This window comes from Mixophyes fleayi, chromosome 4 (assembly GCF_038048845.1).
Source record: "Mixophyes fleayi isolate aMixFle1 chromosome 4, aMixFle1.hap1, whole genome shotgun sequence".
Lineage (NCBI taxonomy): Eukaryota > Metazoa > Chordata > Amphibia > Anura > Limnodynastidae > Mixophyes > Mixophyes fleayi.
This window is the reverse complement of record NC_134405.1, coordinates 328,730,020-328,752,790: the sequence shown is the minus strand read 5'-3', so window position 1 is coordinate 328,752,790 and position 22,771 is coordinate 328,730,020. Positions and strand designations below refer to the sequence as shown.

The 22,771-nt window shown below is 41.1% G+C and overlaps 1 protein-coding gene across 1 annotated transcript in view; it reads left to right on the top strand.

Annotated features, from left to right (window-relative positions):
• The window catches only part of ATXN10 (ataxin 10), an 84,319-nt gene that overhangs the window by 44,516 nt on the left and 17,032 nt on the right, over positions 1–22,771 (top strand). The window contains exon 10 of the mRNA XM_075210344.1: positions 19,255–19,318. Within this exon, the coding sequence (XP_075066445.1) occupies positions 19,255–19,318 (64 nt within the window). The remainder of the gene's footprint in view (positions 1–19,254; positions 19,319–22,771) is intronic.

The window sequence follows — 22,771 nt, the reverse complement described above, 5'->3', positions numbered from 1 at the left end:
TTATTAAATCTATTGTTTACCCTTAATCTCAGTAATAAGTTTAATGTGCGGCCCTTTTGAAGGTTAGAGGGCCGCACTATGCATCCCCCTGAAGTGTATCTGGTTGCCTGTCACAGTAATAATCGATTTCCTGTGTACGTATATGTATTTGAGAATCAGCAGGGAGAGAATAGTGTTAGATGCTGTATCTGTGATCCGCTGTGCAATGTCCATCTAGCGATGTACGATTTACTAAGATCGCTGCCGCTTTCAGATGGACTGAAATTCTGTAGCAACATATCGCCAAAAAAGTATATTACTATTATTAGTTCACTGAATGATCGCATTGAAAGGGAAGTGCCATCTGCTTAAGTAAAGGGCATTGTAGAATCGGTAACTGCCCAGTTCGAGTTGAACCATCGTTGACGGACATAGAATGTTGGGGTTTGTAGTTGGACACATCTAGAGATCCACAAGTAAGTCAAGTGTAGAATTACCTCTTATTGTAGGATCCCTGCCAGCGTTTCTGCTGGGTCACAAACTAAACTGACCTGAAAGTCTTAATTCTATGCGGAAGGTAAACACTGATTCAACATTTGCTCTCCACAGCAAGTCTTTTGATGGCAATTTCATAATTGTTTGCCAGAGATTTATCATATCACAGCCCAGCTCCTTAGTTTGTATCTGATGCCCCTTTAACTGTTGAAGGGTTTCTATCTCGCCGTAAACTGCTTGAGGGGCAGGAAAGATTAGGTAAATATGCTGAGTGCTCTCAGACTCCGATGTTCACTTAGACCTTCAAAGACCCTAAGAAAACCAGAAGCCCATCCCAATTAGGCAAATAATTTATGATGAAGCAATGAAAAAGGATATTTGTACAAACCCCCCAGCATCTCCCATCAACATATCTATATAAACTTCCCTATATGATTTCCTGAGCCTGCGGAGATAGAATTGTTATTTCTGGTGATAGACTTTAATCCTTGACGTTTTTGTGTATCCTGATAAAATGGAAATTCATATATAAAGGACATCTAACATAATATAACATGTATCAAAGAGACTCTGACTTGGGGTTTTCCGGATAGGGCTTCCTCTTGCCATAATTGTGGAGCACCATGCCTAAAATATACTAATTCAATTAAAAATGTGTTTCTGCACACTGCTCCTGGCATTCCCCTCCTTTTTAAATCTGTTAGCAGTGCTCCTCATAGTGGCCATAGTAACATGATCACTGAACTGCAGTTATTTTTCCCCCCATCCCCTAAAATTTCTGGATAATTGATTTCATGTGTAGCGGTGGAAGTGGGCTGATATACGGTGGTACCCCATACCGCCATTTCTCCTTTTGCCTCCATTGTAATGCTATTAAATTCCATTCACTTACATTTTTCATACCGGCACTTCGACCACTGGTTGGATCTATAAATATAATTAGCAGAAATAGATGTTTTATCTTTTTATGTTTTTTTTTTTTTTTTTTTTTTTTTTGTTTTTTTTTGCTACAATCATAGGCATGATGGTGGCTTGGCTGCCATTGTAAATCTGTTGTCGGAATCTAGAAACGTTAACTTCATGACCTCCTTCCTTTCCTTTCCCTGGGATAACCATCAGTGAGTGGAACGTTTGTAGACACCGTACATTGACCTTCGATGAGTGTGGGAAGGGATAATCATAATAGAATTTTTATTTTTTGAAGCCGAAACCCATTTTTCAAAGGACACAAGTTGAAAACAAATGTGTTCATCCAAATGTTTATATTTACAACTAATTAGTATTTTGTATCTACTTTTTTTTATCACACTGTACCCTCCATCCACTGCAGCAATTTATGAGGACTATGCTGGAGGTTTGGCATTTAGTTATTACTGACAGAATCTCTGCCGTTGTGGGTTCTCTTTGTCACTGATGGCTGGATGTGTGCGGCTGTCCCGTATACCCCATTAGCGGGGCGGTAGCGATCTAACTTTCCATTGAATCCTGTATTCTTGTGCCCTTGCTTAGCGCCTATAGTATTTAGCGCCTATATACCATGAATAACAATGTTATCACGATTTTAAAACGGCAGCCCTGCCTGTGGGGTAAACAGAGCTACATCGCGTCACCCCCACTCAATTTCCACTAATCTCCAAAAGATAAAAAAAAAAAATTGAAAACCGCTGAGGTTTTCTAACGTACATTGGTGCTAGCATGTATTATCTGGGAGCTGCCGTTATTACCTGTCTCTCTCTGTTGCAGCATAATTATAGTGCTACATGTTACATGGAAATGCATGTTAAGAGTATCCTGCAGTAACACATTAATAGTCATTTTTTATAGATAGAAGTCGGTCACCAAGGAGGAGGATTTGAAATATGGCGTTAAGTTCTGAGCAACCTCTGAAAGAGTTTTTGAGTAAAAGCTTCTCTGCACTTCAATTAGATTTAAGAGTCTAGTTTTCTGTCCTCTATATCATTTTTTTGTTGCACTTTGAGAGGGCAGTATAGTTTCATTTCTTTGGAAAGTGACAACCTTCTGATTGATGCTCTTATTAGATGCCAGGTAGAGATCAGGTGGAGGCGAACTTCCGCGCAGCCCTCCTTGAACTCAAACCTGTCTGTCGCTTTTCCCAGAAAACTCCTCTCCTGCCTGTAGAAGCCAGTCTCTCATGATAGATGGCGTACAGGTCATGAAATTATCTCTTCAGGGGTGAAAGAATGAATGAATGGGATCAGAGCGTGTCTGCCAGGTTTACAGAAGTCCGGAAACATTCGTACCCTAGAGCTGTGTGCGCTACGGTCGATCGTGAATCACATCTTTTGTCTCCCACGTTCCTTTTCATTTCCTGCACAAACCTTGCAGAGACAGCGTTACACCAAATTACATTATGCCAGTCTTGAAGTTTCCATGTGCAAGATTTAGCATGTTTCACATTCTCTTTTTTTTGGCAATATAATTTTATATTGGTATTAATAAATCACGCTTTAAATATTGCATTGGTATCAACTGATTAGGTGAGAATAGAATCCTCTTGTGAAGATGTTTTTATTTGTGAAGACACGTTGTGAATATATTCTGACGTTCTGAAGCTTCTCGGTAAATACTGACTAGGTAGAACATTTTTCTAATCGGCTTCTTGAATCAAGGTGTATCTTCCCCTCTTAACATCAATTAAGGCACAACACATCCTTTTAAAAAGAAAAAAAAAACAGCACATTGGAAATATGGCGTATGATTATTTGGGAGGAGGTGGGGAAAGTATTTATAAAACCTGGGGTAACTGTGATAACGGTAGTACCGAGACACATTTTTTTTTTGTGTGTTCATCTGAGTTCCTGTTTACATCACGCAGTCATTTGGGGAGGACATAAACTGATCGGTCTAGCATATAAAGTATTTCTTTCCCATCATTTTTTTTATTTTTATCACTGTTCAAATTTAATGTGCTAGGAATACAGCAAATCAGACGCGTTAAGTTAGGCGTTATATCCTTCAATACATTCTTTTAATGTGTTCTGTTTCCATATTATGGTATAGGCAGGTGGGGTGTTTAATCCCAAATGATTGAAACTAGTTGCTTTCCGGTTGATGGAGCCTGCTCTGATTTGCAGCACTGTTGCTAAAATCTCTTAAAAGGCACAATAAGCTGAACTGCCTCTAACTTGATGTATATTTCAGATTTACTATGTCTATTGCTACCCAGCCACGCTTCGCCCAACTATTAGAACCGCGGGTTTCGTATGCCAGACACCGGGAGAGCCGGTGCTTCTAGAGAACTTCTAGCTGGGTGGAAGTGTCCAATCAATGCCTGTTGGAGACTAATCCAAAAATGTTGTTTCTCCATTGTGTTGGGTGTCGGGTACACGGTAAATGATATGCCAACCTTTAGTCCCCTTTTGTCATAAATATGACAATGACCCAAATAGACGTAAGCTATTTGGGTCATTATTTTGGAAACAGGTTGTAGTGTTGGAAGCTGCACACTCCCCTTTCCTGACCTGCAAACCCCCAACCCCCCACCAACATCATGTCAAACGCCTCCCTTACCGGGAGTCATATGATGCAGAATGACCCCATTGGCGTGATACAGCTTCAGATAACGTCAGGGTAAGTCACACTCCACATCTTACCCAGAAGCCCCACCTCAGTGGGATGATCAGTGTCTTACTCACCACGTTCTTGGGAAAGTTTCACCATACTTTTCATGCTTCTAGGAAATATTCTGTCAGTGCAGATAGATCCCTATCAATCCTTGAGCTGTTCAGGTAGCTGTGACAATATTTAATTGTGCTCATTCAGACGGAAGCTGGCATTCGGTATATAAGTGCTGCCGGCTAAGTCGTCTATCCCAGGCATGGTGTAATCTTGTCCTAAATAATACAATTTCTTCCATAGAAATAATAGGTGAAATATCAGAATGTTGACTCTTTTTTCCCCAAACAATCCTAAGAACATCTTCCTGTATGTTTGTGCATTTATTGTGTTCCTTTATTAACCATTATTATTGGAGGTTCACACTGCTCTCCCCAAACTTAATCAAATGTATTTATTTTTGTGGAATAAGCTGGGTTTTCTTTTACACAAAACATCTCTTAGACATTGGGTGTACGTTTGTGAACACGTTGGCAGTGTGGGATTAAGGGGCTGGTGGATGCTTCAAATGACATTGGCCATTGAATTGTCCAATCATCGTAGATAAAGAATTAACCTTAAGATTGAGTAGTTTCCATTCCCATAAAGTTGAGCTCTCCTTTCTTGTAATATCAAGTTATTATTTGTAAAATACAGTAATTATGTCTTTTAAGGCAATTTATTTAGGATCAAGTATTTTTGGGGACATTTACCTGTTAATACCACAGAGGAATTGACTGCAGAATAAGACCTTATCAGTTCCATCCCTCAACATTTTCTGTTTCCAATGGACAAGACCTTTTTAAAGACATTTTCCACCGTCATACAACTTTCAAAGTATTTGTTTTTACATGCCCTCCGGCCATGTCTGATAAATACATTTGTTCCCCTGTCCCTTCTGTGCTTTACAGCCATGCATTCATGTGAGAGTTGTTCATTTTCGTTGCTCGTGGATACGACAAAAGCTCTGCTGCGTCCTCTGCCTTGAATACAATGTCATCCACAGAACAGTGTGTCGTATCCCACGGCAACTGAAATAAATAACTCTGCATGTAGGTTAGTAATGTTAGTAATTACATTGTCATTCCTTTCCCCAAAGTTCCAGCATATGAGAAGTGTCTGCTAGAGGGTCTATAGCAGTGTTTGCTACTGTGACACTTCAGGTGTTGTGAAACTACTAGTCCCAGCATACCCTTCCAGCAATAAGCTGCTATATATTGGCAAAGCATGCTGGGACTTGTAGTTTCACAACACCTGGAGTGTCACAGGTTAGCCAACACTGGTCTATAGGCTGAGTGTCTTTTTGCCTGCACTGGCTATGACATTTGCAAATTGACTAAAACAGATGTCATTAAAAAATCTAGGTAGTCTTTTCAAAAATGATACTTCATGCTAGGACGTTAGCGTGGGCCTGAACCCTACACATAGCAGAAGCGGCCATCTTTATGAGCTAGGATGTCACTAGTATCTGCAGGTGACAGGACGACTCACATGAGATATATACAGAGCAGAATTATTGTATATCATGCAATAAATCTCCTATGCCAGCCATGAATCCTGGTGTACTGCAGGCATTGTCTCAGATCTTCATGTTTTTCTTTTCTTGAAATAAACCCATATTATACCTCAAAGTTACCTGATTTATTTACTGTCCGTTAAACCTGTTTGTAGTTTCTTTTGTTTTACATATCACGTTTTGCTCAAATTCAACTCTGTATCCATCATGTGGCCAAGTACCTGCAAAATAGCTGTACTTAACCAAGTCATTTAAAGGGCTTACGTTGCATTAAGGTGTCTTAGTTCAATCTGGTGCTTCTGGTTTGCTCTACAACATTGTCTTCACTTCTTTTTAACCCGGTCGTTGCTTTTAAGGCCACGGATCTTACTGTGTGATACAACGGGTGCTTGGAGCTGCTCCTCAGGGGTTAAAGAGACCTTCCTGAGGGAGCACGGCTAAGTCCTCAGCAGGATCTGGCTGGGGAACATCTGTACATCAAAAAGCAAAGCTTAATCCCCTGATTACCTGCTAGATGCACCTTTTGAAAGAGATGCACAAAGATAATTAGAGGTAGACACACATAAGACAAAAAAAAAGTTCCCTTTAAAAGTCTATTCTTTGTTTCTGAAAAATCTTCCACCCCCCGTTACCATTTCTTCAATTTTATTTGCAGGGAGGGGAGGTTACAGTGATTTGATGTAAGCTAAAAGCAACACAGAGACACCTGTAGATAAAGCATTGTATTCTAAATATCTTGCATGATAGCTAAAATTGCTGTTTATGTCTGCATACACCACCATTATTCTATTTATCATCATCATCACCATTTATTTATATAGCGCCACTGATTCCGCAGCGCTGTACAGAGATCTCACTCACATCAGGCCCTGCCCCATTGGAGCTTACAGTCTAAATTCACACACACACACACACACACACACGGGTCAATTTTGATAGCAACCAATTAACCTCGTAGTATGTTTTTGGAGTGTGGGAGGAAACGAGCACCCGGAGGAAACCCACTCAAGCTCCACACAGATAAGGCCATGGTCGGGAATTGAATTTATGACCCCAGTGCTGTGAGGCAGAAGTGCTAACCGCTGAGCCACCATGTTATTATTTGTATTCTTATTATTTATTGTAGTTAGTACATTTCTATATTAATAATAATTGTCCTCCACTTTCTGGGATTATTGTTGTCCCAGGACACCCTTTAAAAGTATGACACTGATATAGATACAAATTATCGGATTATATTTATTTGTCCAAAAAATATTTTTGTTTAAATAAAATGGGGATGGGAGGGGGTTGGTTTAGATTATCACCTTGCAATTAGAGCTGAAAAACAGAATTCGTATGAGTATAGTATAAGTTTATACATAAAGCTATTCATCCTTCTCAGACTGTTCTCAAGGTGTTTTCACCGAGAAAGAAGCTAACGGTTGTTTAACGCAATGGGGCTTCCAATGGTTACTAACCAGTATGAGTGACTACCAAACCCCCCCACACACATCATACCTGTGTTATGATTATGCCATCAAAGATTATATTTCCCGTCTACCTGCCATTCTCTCTAGTATTTATTATTTATTTTTTTTATTATTCTTATATACAACTGTTTATACAATAATATTATGTATAAATATCTAGATTGGTGTAAAGAAATTTTAATAGACTGTTTTCCTCATGTTAATAAAGAGAAATTGAATGCTGACCCTTGTATACATTTCATTATTCATAATGGCCAAAGGAGGCGCCAGCGTTCTGCTGTATAATCCAACAAGACCTAGCGAAGAACAAATCCTATTTCTGAAGGTTTGTGAGTTGCAGCAAACCACCCACATATGTAGGTTTGCTGGCACTTTCATGTTCGTCACACCTTCGTTTAAATGTATTGTGTCGCACTGATTCTCTACGAATGGGGGATTTAAAATTGCACAAGAAATCTTCTAGAATAAAGTACTGGCTGAACCGATCCTGAAGTCTGCATGCCGGATTCTGGAACCTTTCCTGGCACTACAAAATCTTCTGGCCTAATTAAAGTTTTAGTGATGACTTTAAATTGCGCATGATATTTAATGATGGGTTGTGCCATACAGTCCTACTGCACAGCAGAGCTGGCTGATGCTATATTAGTATTGATTAGCCACTTGGAGAAAAGCCGTTTGCATCAACTGTGTATCGGTGCTGTGCTTATAGGGAACAGTGTAGCATGTAACACTTAGGGCAGTGATTGGTACCAGGCGGCCCAAGGACCATCTGTAGCTCTCCGAGGCCCCCCTCCTTCCTGCTTTATTGTCAGATGTGATACTTATACCATGTAACACTTGTTTTAAATGCCTGCTATGTTATTACAGATAGGTGTCTTTCTTTAATTAAGTGTATTATTTTAATGTATTACTGAGATCAAGGGTAATGTGTGGCCCTTTTGAAGTTTAGGAGGCTGCACCTCGTGGCTCGTGACGGGTATCCGGTTGCCCATCGCTGCTTAGGAAGTCCAGATGAGATCTTTCTAGTTACTATCAGTTGGTCAGCAAGGTGGCTCCGTGGTTAGCACTTCTGCCTCACAGCACTGGGGTCATGAGTTCAATTCCCCACCATGGCCTTATCTGTGGAAGTTTGTATGTTCTCCCCATGTTTGCGTGGGTTTCCTCTGGGTGCTCCGGTTTCCTCCCACACTCCAAAAACATACTGGTAGGTTAATTGGCTGCTATCAAATGGACCCTAGTCTGTCTCTCTCTGTCTGTCTGTGTGTGTGTTAGGGAATTTAGACTGTAAGCTCCAATGGGGCAGGGACTGATGTGAGTGAGTTCTCTGTACAGCGCTGTAGAATCAGTGCCGCTATATAAGTAACTGGTGATGATGATGGTCGGTATCAAGATCTGGAGCCAGACTGGAGGTAACGAGAGCATTCTGGAGCAAGGCTCTAGAGTAGTGTTGTAGTTTCATAACACCTGCATTGTCACAGGTTAGACAAGTCCCAGCATACCCTTCCAGCAATAAGCTGCCATATATTGGCAAAGCATGCTGGGACTTGTAGTTTCACAACAACTGGAGTGTCACAGGTTAGCCAACACTGCTCTAGAGTTTGAGGTTGGACCTTAGTCTTCTGTCGCTGCTCCACTTTCAGCTGACCTCAAATGTTTAAAGTACTTGGGAAATGTAACTAATAATTATATCCATTTAACATTTGTTAAACATTTCCATCTTCAATGTATGCTACACGCAGAGCCGTAACTAGGGTGGTGCGGGCGGTGCCGTCGCCCAGGGCGCAAGCCCCAAGGGGGCGCAGTAGCCGCCCGCTACCTAGCTCTTTTGTCAGTGATAAGAAAAGCCAGTGATAAGAAATGCCTTTGACTTCCGCAGTGGAACGCATGTGCGTTCCACAGACAGGAAGTTCGGCATTTGGAACGCACATACCGAACTTCCTGTTTGTGGAACATGCGTTACACTGCAGAAGTCAAAGAGGGTGCAGACCTTGGTAATGACACAGAAACCTGACTTGTTGTAGTGTCTCTGTGTGCGTGCACTATTTTGTGAAAGGTTGCAGTACATGTGTGCGTTACACAGGTAGTGTATATATGTATATCAGGAGGGTCACTCCTTACCGATGCGCTGACAGGTACTAGACAGCTGGCCAGGATCTTTGCATAGATGTTCCGGTAGAAGGAGCATGCTGCCATGTCTGTATATCTCGGTGGTCTCCTACACGGTCCCTAGGTCCTGGTCACTTTTTCGGTCTCTTTCTCTCCTGCACTTTTTGCCGTCCTGCTCACATCCTCTCCGGTCTTTATACTGTCTTTGTCTCTTCCTTTCTCCTCCTTATACATCAGGTCTCCACCCACCTCCTGTATCCTAACTTCTTGCAGTCTCGCCGCTCAGTTACCACCTCGGTCTGACCCTCATTGCCCGTCTTCTTTTCCTGGTTCACACCTACCTCCTCTGTCAGCTCTGCCTTCTTCTCACTTCCCATTTCTTTGCTACACCTCCTATTTTGTCACTACAGTTCTTGTACACCTGTCCTGCCTTTATGCCGCCTTACTCCATCTTCTTATGTCCCCCCCTCTTACTATGAGATACCAAGGAAACGCTGTTTTACATTTTGTTTCAGGTATGGTCTACTTGGAGATGATGTACTACAGTTCAAAGAAACTACAATTTGTTTTAAAGTTGTTAAAGAATATGAATAACTTCAATTTGGTTAGGTTCAGTTTATATGTCATACCCAACAACCTCCTTTGGAGCTCTCTATGTACCATCTATTTTTGAACTTTTTTATTATAGTTTTGCATTAATAATATTTCTCCCTTCCTTCTTGTTTATGTTTTTATGTGCTAATGTTTTATAATATGACCCATGGTCTGCATTTATCTTTATACCTCTTTATTAGTTTACCTGCTATTTTGCAACCTGTTTTTCCTGTCACTGACTCTGCGCCTAACTTCTAGGGATAATTATCATAGTTTGTGTGATTTTTTTCAGTAAAGTGCTAGCCACACCCACACATTAGGTTGGCCACACCCACTTGTCAAATGCCACTCCCACATAGATGGGGGGCGCCGGTGCCCTGTCTCTCCCAGGGCACTAAAATGTCTAGTTACGGCACTGGCTACACGTACATAAAAAAATCGAATTTATTTATGTCTCCCAAGCTGGAGGTTCTGAAAAGTATTTGGAGCAGCAGCTCCACGCTGCTCTGGGGTAGCTTCAGGGTTGGAGTTGAGAGTTTTTGCTTGTTCTGGAGCTAAGTTAGTGGAGCCAGAGCGGTCAAACTTGTTTAGTTAAGAATATTGTTTTGCTATATTAGTATAGGTGTTATTTCTGAATACAGTATTCACTTTAGTTGCAGGATAATTCTTAATCCACCATAAAATATTGTGTGTAGTTTCTATGTATACTGACCTTTTAATTATTATTTTTTATTTTTTATTTCACTTTAATTTTCATACTCGCTTTCTGGAGTTAAAGTAGAGACATTCATTTCTAGAGCGTTTCGTTTCCATAGATGTTGGTGGGAGTAATGTCCATTATTCTACTACACATTCATCCCATTGATGTGCTATGTAAGATGTGTTACACAGCCCAATGTAAAAACAGCCTCAAACATATTGTTTAACTGTGACAACATCTGTGTTTGTGACCACTTAGTGACTTCTAAGTCTGACAGATATGATTTTCCAGTACGAAAAGGTATCTTGTAACATTGACAGACATGTATATACCTTTGCAGGACATCAGCAATGTATGTAACTTATGTACAGCACTGAATGCTGCAGCTTTTATTAATGCTGCACATACACAGGAAGATCTGTTTACTGAGACAGAGCAGGTGGTTCTACTTCAACTGTGGCCTTATCCTCACGCCGCACGGTCGTTTTTTTGCCTATGCAGCTTAGTCTAGCATGAATACAGTCATGGATGTAGACAAATAACTTTAATTCAGATAAGCTCCTGAAGCTTTTACAAATCTTATTAACTGCCTCTCTGAAACCATCAGACCTAATAGGGAGCGTTTTAAGCTACTACCTGGTGACGCTATGTAAATAAGCAGCGCCCATTTAGTAGTGACTTCATTACATCTCTGCATTATTTTTGAGCGGATGCTGGTGCTTTTCTAGCAATCAGTTTGAATTTCAGATATGTTGGGCTTATAAATATCTGGTAATCGATTAGATTCCTTTGTAGAACATCATACTCTGTTTCCTTGTGACGTCCGTCTTCTACTGTAGAACCCAACCTGCTCAGTGAGTAAAATCTTGTAGCACCAAAAATGAATGGAGCACTTTATAAAAGGTAGTCGTATAGATACACACTCAGTATATCTCACACACAGGGAAATATGTGGCAGTGAGGTGACCGTCCTTGTCTGAAGAGCTTACACAGGAGGAAGGCGAGACAGACAGAAACAAGAGGAAGGGGGTAAGTGTAGTAGGGGTGAGCAGGTCCCTTCTGGAAATCTTCTAGAGAGGAAACTCTTTATATTTTACTCTGTCTGAGTCACAAGCTGCCAAGCACGTAAAATGGAGCTGGCAATAATTGAACGTTGCATTGATAAAATAGTATGTATATTTGTCTCTAGGGCATAGTCCTAATTGTGAGGGATCATGTGGGAGCTCGTCTTTGTGCGGGAGCCCCGGGGTGCTCGGGAGGGGAGCACGGCACAGAGTCCTTGCAGCTTGCACACACCATTAGTTATACATCATCTGCAGACAAAACGTGTCCTGGATAACTATATAAATCACAGCAAGAAAAATGAACTTCTCACATTTCACACAGATTGTAATCTCGGCAAGTCGGCCAAAGATTTAGTACTGCAAACTTTTAGGAAATTAGTCTTCCTTGGAAAAATCTCTCAGATGAGACACCGTGCATTGCTCCTGGATCGTGGTGGTTGACACTGGTTTAATACCAGGCTGGACTTGGCTTAGACACAGAGAGAGAAAAATGGAGAAAGGTGTGGTACCAATGACCACCTTGGGCTAGATTTACTAAACTGTGGTTTTGGAAAAGTGGAGATGTTGCCTATAGCAACCAATCAGATTCTAGCTGTCATTTATTTAGTGCATTCTACAAAATGACAGCTAGAATCTGATTGGTTGCTATAGGACACATCTCCACTTTTTCAAATCTGCAGTTTAGTAAATATACCCCTTATCTAGAGTCTGATGTACCATTGAAGGTTCATATTATAGAGACCAGCCCATGATTCACACAATGGGCAGGGTACATATTGTGCCATTTTTCTCCATTGTTGTAAAAAAATGCATGTACATTATAGGAGCAGAAGAAATTAACTTTTTTAAGTCCAACACAGTTGTTGCATAGCTTAAGATTTTTGGGCACATGCACTCCTCTTTCTTCCCCACCCCCAACGTATTCAGGTGGTCACTAGATTAAAAAAAAAAGTTTATCCAGAGGACTGTTCATTTTTCAGAGACATCCTTTGAAACACAAATATCCTGCTCCCTGTACCGGTGTACCAGTGCACCTGTAACGGCTTAATGGGCCCACCCTTCTCTGCGTTATTGCGACTACTATAGAGTCTGAGCTTCACAAAGGAGGACCAAGAACTGACCGCGGCACGCCGTGGAGCCCTGTACGCTGGAAGGTCATATGCGTGTGACAGCCATTACTGCACATCCTACAGCAGTAGCGCTATATTCTATGTATACTGACCTTTAAAGAGCCAATCATAATAAAGGGTTAAGCAGACGGAATGCTTAGATTTCATGGCTAGGGGGTCACAGAATTAACCTTCGAAGTGGTAAGGGGACAATTGTTTACCACTAACTAGTTTTATCCAGTCGTGGAAATTCCACGTTTCCACCTATGCTAGGATTTACATGGACCTCCTAATTCAGATTAGCTGCGCTCCATGTATGCGCTGGCTAAATAAGTATATTTTTTTGTGACATTTTTATGTTCTGCTGCATTTATAGCTACTCTTCCCAGCAATTTAATCATATAAAAAAATGGGCATTCTCATATGTGAAAGATGAAAGTAAACGGCTCCGTTCTATCCTAGAACCTAGGTGCCAACGGGAGTAAATGTTATGTGAGCTTCCGTCTTCTTTCTGTTTATCTGTTAAAACCTGGAACAGAGGGGAGATGTAATTATCATCTAACCTACAGAACATATTTTGTAACCAATATCTCTGTAAAAGGTATCTCCAATATTTATTTTTTACTAATTAGTGTGGAGGCTGCTGTTAAACTTGCTTTCCCCACTCCTGCTTTTCGCAGTGTTCTAACACCTCTGCTGTTATCATGTCCTTATAATAATAATAATAAGGTTCTTTTATAGTCACCAAAATGACAGGGGTATAGGCAATGGAGCTCCGCTTTATTGGTCAATGCTGGGTAGTAGTTACATGGTAAATGTGGCTGGTCTTTATTAGGCTAAGGTGCACTCCAAAGGTTGTGTAATAAGGAAAGTTATTTGAAATGAAAACTTTTTAAATGGTCTCCAGGACCAGTATTCAGTTGCAATCTGATCGGATTCTGGTTTCCATCTGTAGGTTTCATGCCACACTATCTCCGCTGTATACCGTGTCTTATATCTCACACGTCCCTTTAAATGTCCGTAGTAATCTGGTTTTGTTTTTAGATCTGGCTAGCGACTACTGATCATTTGGAAAGCTTAATATATCCTCCCGAACTGAACCAAATGTAAGGGGCTGATAACTAACCTTTTAGGCTTATTGAACTCAAAGGGGATAAAAAAAATAAATAAAAAAATAAAAATTGTCTGACAAAAACAAATGTGAGCTCAACCTGATCGCATCAGTCAGCTATTTAAGCTGTTAAGGATACAGTCAGTGTTGGGCTTTGGCAGCCGGGCACTTCTTGATTAGCGTATCCTGAGGCCTAATGGATCGGTGCCCTTTTCTAAACTGCCAAGACGTGACGGTGCAGCTGTGGAATATTTATCCGCCCTGGTGCTATTCTCCCCTGCCCACCCATTCCCATCATCCATCATAGTCTTATTCATATTAAAATGCTCTTATATCGGAAAGAGAAGTTTTAGGGTGGAGCAGAAGCCAATTGCTGTAGTATTTCTAAATAAATAACAGATTGCCTAATTTGAGATTCCTCTGTGTGACGGGCTGCACATCACAGGGCAGAGAGTCTCCTTTCATCGTGTTTGCTCTGCAGATTGACAGCGCGGTGCCTGCTCGCTGCTACCCTTTTTGGAAAGCAAGTCTGTACAACGACATGTGCTCTTGGCTGTAGAAATGAATGTGCTTAATGCAGCTAATGTAATCTTCTAAGCTGCAAGCGTAATAAAAATAATATTTGCTCTATATTATCAATAGCATATTTTCCTTGGCAGCACCCATCCATCAAAATTTTCAAGACAGGCAAGGCCGATCAGACGTGGACCAAACCTAGCAGTCTGCACAGTAATGACAAGACCAACACGAACAACCACGTAAAAAAAAACGTGCCTCTTTCTGACACTATTAAATTGTATACATGTTATAATGGCTCACTAAATTACGAGGCACATAGTGCCTCACACCTCAATGAGGTGCCCAGTTCCTAGTGAATAGATGAGCTGCATTCTCATGAATGAAACGGCGTTCCTCCGCTGTGTGCCGACAAGCATTACACCGAAAGTCATATCTGTTCTACTGTTGTGGTGTCGGTTGTAGTGTCGGTGTAATAATTATCTCTGCTTGGAGTTTATTTCTCGTTTCAAAGTTTTTCTTGCAGCAAAATGATTTAAAAATAAAAAAAAATTAAAAATGAGTTTGCTTCAAAGGAAGCCGTGTTGTTATGAGTGACAGGGATTGATGAGGTCTTCTTAATTTCTGTGCGAGAGAGAGAATGGGAATTGTTTCCTACATAAAGTGATGCTGAGTGATCCCACGTTCTACCTAAGGGTATATGACAGCCCAGAGATATAACAGCGAATGTAATCGGCAGATCCTTTACATGTGGCGGCCTCCTTTTGGTCCACCTAGTGACCTTAACTGATTCAAACTAAATGGAATAACAAGTTCATAAAAACTTTATAAGGTGACTTTTGTTATTAAATTAATTTCTATTTTTTTTTATTTATTTTTTTACTAGGTTTGGCTTTAAAGAGCACGTTTAACGGCTTTATGACACTAATATATGTCACAGGCTACGTATTACTGAGCCGAATATTGTGCATTAAATAATGGGTCTGTATAACCCCACACTCGGCAGCAGGGAGGTGCTGCCCTAAGTCTGGGCAGTCGGTGGAGTTTGATTTGACATGTCAGCGCCCTGCGTGTGAAATACACGGTTTTACTTTTATACGTTTAAAGTTTTACCATGCATTCTTTACATTGGGTTGATCAGGCAGCGTTGGGAAACTCGCAGTGTTACGTACTCCACTCTTTTTGCTTTCCCTCGCGGAGGGGAGGTCCAAAGGGCGAGGGAGGGGATGGGCGCGGTAACACGTTTAGCGTCATGATGAGCGATAAAGGATCAGGACCCGCCCAGCAAGGTTTGATTATGCAAATTACTTCACCACAGCCCCGCCCTCCGGGAAGGAGGTCTACTCCCCCAGGAGTCCTGGAGGTTTCCCCAAAATTTAAGAGTTTCCTGGACCTTCCATGGGAGTAGGCTAAGTACGCAATGTTTTCCGAGCATGAGTAACTTAACAAGTGGGGTATGGTTTTTCTTTTTTTGTTTGTTTGTTTTGAAAAAAAAAAACAATGGTGTTTGCACAACACACAAAATCGAGGCCAGTATATTTGAAACAGAACTCGTAGAAACTGGTTATTTAGTAAGAGTTTTATATACAACTTTTAGAGCTGCTTTGCAGAACAGCACTGTGTGGATTGGTTGATTCATATACAGGGGCGGGGCCAGTGATGTCGCGGAATCTCAGATGACTGCACTGTCAGCTTTTTGACCTGTGTCAGATCCCGTTGGGCACCGTTCTTAAGATGTGGGAGGAGCTTTAGCTGTCTGTTATGGGGCGAGGAGGTAATACTTTACTTTCTAGCAGAGCTGCAGTGTAATGACTGGGTAACACTGAACAGGATTTTACATTCCTGGTTCTGGACATTTGGAATTTTGGGGCTTATCTGTCCATTTTTAGAACTAGATTTTATTTCTTGAAATTACTGAATAAAGAAACTATAACTCAGCAGAAACGATAACGACCTGTAATATTAAACGGGTACTGTGAGTGGTTTGGCATGTAAGGTCGTAGATTATAATACGTTACACCGGATCCATGGTTGGCTTAATCACTATTGTGTTTTATCAAATGTAAAAATGTAATTATTGTTGCTCTGTTTTGATCTTTTACTGCCAAGTAATAAATGTTGACAGGCGTTTTGCCGCTCAGGAGAGTAACTTCTTTTGGTAACATACTTTTTATAAATATTTTAACTCCCAAGAAAAGTCGGACAATTCCAATTTAGTTTCTTTTTAATAAATAAAAGTCTTAATTCACTTGCTGACCCCAAGGTGAACCAATATTTAGATTATAATACAGGGAGTGTACTTTTGCACAATTTTCAAACAGTCTTGAAAGTGAACTAGTCTGATAATTAGTGTGCACAAACCAACCTCGGATCTAATTGAAAATATGTGTAGCACTTGAAACGCCTCTACAAGGGCCCGGGATTGTTATCCGCAGAGCGAAGGGTGGAGGAGGCTTTTCATACAATGCTCTCCACACTTCACATTTTTGGTAGGATGGCAATCTTTCATTCAGGTATTTGGACAACACTTGAGAAGTCACTTCCCAGCTTTCTAAAAGTAAACGTTTGCTGCGCCTAAGGTGATTGAAGAACCTCAGAAGTCTGTCGCTATGGAGGGACGCAGAGCAACAGGATGCCGGCTGTTTATTCAATGACATTGACGAAGTGTTTCCAATCCATTGCTTGCTCTGGTTACTTGCCCTCGGTACAATATATCCCTTTAATTAACTTGATTGTACATGTGAAGTGAGAATGAGGAATGTATTAAAACCAGGCAACACTGTATGGAAGACACACCCTTAATGCATGTTTATTTACTAAAAAAAAAAAAAAAAAGATCTTAAATCAACAGCTATCTCATAGATTATGGTTAATGGATTAATGTGTTAAGAGGTACTGAGGTTTGCAGCTGCTGTGTGCGTTTAAATTAATATATATTTAGGTAAGTATAGTTTGGTTATTCTCAAGGGCAAAGAAAAAATGTTTTAAAAGTGCTGAACAAGATTTGTACAGCTTAAATATAATGTACAGTTATTAACACACAGTGTGCTAAAATATTTCCTTGTCTGTCTTGTATTTCTGCCTGTAATCCTATATATTATTTAAATTGATAGTTTCTGTGGGTTGAAGACCCTCCTGTGATTATTCAGAGCCAATCGGGAGCCCGTTAGATTTCTTTGGAAAGCATCTCCAGAACACAGGGAGCATGCTCCTACCAGTGCTCCATGCTCCTACCAGTGCTCCATGCTCCTACCAGTGCTCCATGCTCCTACCAGTGCTCCATGCTCCTACCAGTGCATGGGACGGTTGCATTCCCTTTAAACCATATTTTCTCACCTCTCTGCAGCATTTTGCCATGTTAGGTAGGAGGTGCTTGTCCAATACGGTGAGGGGACTCTGATTTGGATGCAAAAGATGGCTTTCCCGTGCATGGATAATGTGTGTCTGCACACTTGCATTTTCACATCCGTATTTTGAGCAAGCTGGACGTGCCCACACTCTTACTGCAAAACTAATCCACTTCTCAGTGCCTAAGGGACCACAAATGTCCAAAACAGGTGGCTGAAAAGGCTGCCACAAATTATCGTAGATTATCAAAGTAAATTTGTAAGGAGTCACAGTGCTCTGCAGCCCCATTCAGTAGGGAAAACAGGACATACATAAAATACAATGCAGATAAAATAAATGCAGACATGAAAACAAAGGGTAGCGGACTCTGCTCATTAGAGGAGGGCACAGCTGAAACAAGAGGAGCGAGTCTGGCTCAGAGTGTAGATTGGGATAGTTGTGAGGGTGTATTAGTGTGATTAGTATCATCAGGGATGAGGTAAGCTTTAAAAAGAGATGTGTTTTTAGAGAATGTCTAAAGATTTGAAGGCTGTGGGAAAGCTTAAGTGGGCTTTGTGGGGAGCTCCCGTGCTGCTCCCCACTTATGGAGAAGTCTTGCAGGCGGGAGTGAGAGGTCGTTACCAGAGACGAGACAAGGTGCAGGTCAGAGGTAGATCTAAGAGGGCGGGAGGGAGAGTATTTTGATATGAGATTTGAGATGCATGCAGGGGTAGTGTTGTTGAGGACTTTGTAGGTAAGGGTGAGTAATTTGATTCTGGAGGACACAGGGATCCAGTGCAGGGATTTGCAAAGTGATGCAGCAAATTGTGCGAATGTTCAGTGAGATGCACAATTCTGTTGCGCAAATTCACTTGTGTCCAAATCTAAATCAAATCCAGAGTGACTGACAGCCTGGCAGACGTGGTTTGCGTGAGTGGACTGTATAGATTCATACACAGGGGCCAAGTGACTGCTTTTTAACCTGTGTCAGAATCTATTAACTCTCCTACTTATGTGGGAGATGCTTCAGTTGTCTGTAATGAAGTGGAGACTGGTCTGCTTTAAATGACTTTGATTTAAGCACCATGCTGGGGGGGGTAGTATGCATCCCTTTTACAACTGCGGAGAAACTAATACTTAAATCTCTGGTGAACACAAAAGAAAAAGAGAATCGGCCAGTACAGTCTGAGCTGTGCGATCTTCTTGAGCCGAACATGAAGCCGCTGTTCTAGGGAGACACATGCTTTCTCCAGCAGGGCTTTCTGGCAAATCAACCTTGGAGGGAGGGCAGGACATTTTAGGCAAAGGGTCTTGGAATAAAGATGTATACATTTTATATTTACTGGAATTTTAAACACTACTAAATCACAGCAGAGACAGACATGTTTTTTTGCTATTTTTTTTGTCTGACCAACAGTAAACAGAATGTATCCATATTTTTTATTTTATATATACATTTAACTTTCATAGTGACATCACTATAAGGTTCATATGCTTTGATTACAGATCCAATTGGTTTCCTGCCTCTACTACAACTGTATCCTCATTAATAATTCAGCCCTAATGTTGTAAAAATGTTTTTTTTTATAACTGTTTCCAAGGATGGTCAGTAGATGTTTGACGTGTTTCATTATCTGTTTATTCCTTCAGATATACCAGCTAGAAGGGATTCCCCTCATCCTGGATAACTGCAGCATTGATGACAACAATCCATGTATCCTTTCTTCATCGGCCTAGTGTACCACTTCCTGTTATACATCAAAGCAATGAGTACTGAGGACAATGACACAGTATGATCTGTCCAAGATAACTCCCTTCTCACATATAGCCAATATGCTAGATTCCCTGCACTAGTTACTGCAATACCTCCCATAGCCCATTAGCTATACATGTGGGACTTGGTTGATTAACTAGGGGTCAGCTTAAGGAGACATTATTTTTCTAAATCTATATTCTGTTCTCTGCTTCCAGATCACAAGGTACAACACATCACAATCTCTAAATATTGTGCATTGTAAATGTGAATAGGACCATTCATTTAATTTAATTTGTTCATTGATGTTAAAGGCTTTAAGTTTTATGTCCGTTAATCAGGGATGGAAGGGGAAAGGAGAAAGGACGGTGATTGGTCCTCTGAAGGTTCCCGCTCTCCTCTTTTGAGCCATGCCTGGGCTATTGCTGAGAACCCGTGTTTCAGTTCACCACACTTGTGCTGACGTGATACCGCTGTTGGCGACTATGGGCCACCGATTATCTCTGGTACCTGTAGCAGCTGCTGCCCCTGTTACAGCGGTAGTTACCCCATACTTACCAACATGGGCAAGATAATTCCAGGGTGCAGGTGTGTGTGGGCGGGGCTCAAAGAATCCCGTCATTAGCCCCCTCCCCAAAACGGACATCACTACTCTGGACCAATAAAAGCGGGGCGGGGCAACGATGACGCACCCATGACGTCACTAGGCCCCGCCCCTGCGTTTAGTTTACACAGCCGGCCAGGATCAGGGAGAATTGCCTGCTTTCCCTGGAGTTTGGGAGTCTCCCGGACATTCCGGGAGAGTAGGCAACTATGAGTTACAGCACTCCAGTTAATAGTCAAGGTTAATTTAAAAAATTTTTATTTTTTTTTAATACTAAATTCAGGAGCAGACCTATATCTCCTGCAGGAAGTAGCTCAGGTTCTTGTCTTTATGTTTAGGCAGTGATTAATGGACAACGAAGCCCAAAAATGAAGTTTTTATTTGTGAAGCTTGGCATTAAAATATTCTATTTGCCTACCCGGCTTTCTGCACTGTTAGGCAGTAAAGTGTTAGTTACATCCTGCAGTCCTCAGACAATAACTAAACTGCAATCTGTAATAGTGTATTTATGTTACCTAGCAGACTGTAAGCCTTGATTCAGGCAAGATAGAGAACTATCATATTTTTCTTCCTGTTTTTTCTGCTAGACAGGGAAGATATATTATTCTGCACAGATTTTATAGGTATGAAATATTCTCAAACTTCATTTCGGAATACCCCACCTGACCCCCTCTTAGGTCTGCGCCTCACAAAGCCATCACTGATGCCTAAAAGACTTCTCCCGTGACGCTACCAACCTATGGATTCCGCTACCTCGCTGCCTTTAAATCTTTATACGCTCTTTGAAAACGCCACCGCTTTACTGGAGCCTACCCTTTCCCACATATACTACTTACACAGGTACACTCTTATTAAAGTCACAATCTCCACTCTGAGCCACACAATCGCTCCTCTTGTTTCAGCTCCACTATATTGTAAGCCCTCCATCCTTTGTTATTACATCTGCATTTTTTTTTTATCTACCTTGTATGGCCCTCTTTTATGTGTGCCGTGTCCAGTAAGGCAAAATTCTCGCGGCGAGCGCACTATTACCGTCATTACGGTAATAGTGCGCGTAAATACAGGTATTACAGTACTTTTCTCGCTGGATTTCAGCTCGGGGAGCTGCGAGCTGAAATGCAGCTTACTATTACCGTAATACTGGTAATAGTTTTTCTGCGGTGGAAACCGCGGACAATTGAATATGCCCCTATGAGTACTATCCTTCTCACATCCGTCCAATTTCTGAATACAATGACAACTGCTAACAGCCTGGAACACTTCTGCTCTTGTAAATGGGTGCGATGAAGTGGGGAGTTACTTTACTATGATTTAAAGATAATTATACCCAAACTTTGCAAAATTTAGCTTTGAGAGGAGGTGACTAAATTCTGTAAAAACATACAGTTCTATTGACCTGGGACACAGACGGATCCTCTAAAGGCACTCCGTCCCCCTAAAGGCAGACCTGCTTCAAACCCTTCTGATCAGAGTACACACCAGGTAGGCAAAATTGTGTATTTTATCATTACTTAGTGAGCTACACACACAACTAAATATTACGTTTTGGGAGGTGTTCTCCTTTAAGACAAAAGTCATATCTGCTTATGTGTGTCACCCGACCAAACTCTGGGCTTTTTATATGGAGTCCCGGGCTGTCTCCAGCTATACCTGCCCACTTCTTCCCTGTGGTCACTGTGAACAGGGCCACCTTAACAACTTAATGGGCCCCCTACACAACCACTCACAGGAATATAAATGTATATTATCAATAAAATTAAGTTTATATTTATTGGTACCTGCAACAAAAATCAGTATTTAAACATTAAAAAGCATGTTGTACATCTGTGCCTTGATACATAGGTGAATAGATTTATTTTTTATTCTATTTGGCCCTGCCTATGGAGCCCATACGCTCGTGGGGCCCCTGGGCAACTGCCCAGGGGGAAAGACGGCCCTGACTGTGGATGTAGTCACCAAGTAGCGTTGTTTCCTTAATGAACACCAATATAAAAGCTACAAACACATTTTCTTACAGTCTCCCGTCTTCCGCTTTATTTCTGTGATAATGTGGAAGAGCCTCTGTGAGGTAGCTGCAGAATAGTTCTGGCTGTCTGGCAGCCGCCCGTATAATTGTGGTTTAGGAAAACCTATGGCTAAAACAAATCCAAATTCAGTTGCTCTGGTCTACAACAATGGCATTTTGTTTTCGTGCCATGCCAGGAAAGACAATATGAGGGCCCACTTTATTTATTTTATTTATTTATTTTTTCCTTTAATCCGGTTACATTTTGGCCTTGAGATTGCAAACCAAAGCAGAATATCCTAGGATTGAGTGGAAAGAGAGCCATGGAAAGACTCAGATAGTAGTTTTTATTTTATTCTTTCTGTCTTTTTTTCTTTTTTTTTTCTTCTTGTTTGTTTGTTACAATAAGGTAATGTGACATCATTGTACATTTTTTTTTTAATATTAACATTTACCCATAAACGCGCAGTAGAGGCAGCCATTGCGGGATATTCATTAGAATGTAGCCAATCCGCTCACTAGGGGCGTGTGACCTCCGAGTCATGGGGCACCTCGTGCCGCAGGTTTCACTGATGTCATTAGTTCTTAGTGAGTTGATGGTAGTTTATCTCACATCCTGGCTCCTTCCACTGTGCTGCTTCAACATTCTAATCCACAAATACTAATGTACATAATTCTAAAGGCATCACTGCCTGGAGAAATAGAAGGGAAGGTGGAACACGGTCATTGGTACCCAAACGGTTCAGCTCTCCCTCTGCAAATGTACCTCTTAATGCCAACCCGTAGTATCTCTACATCCTGTTGT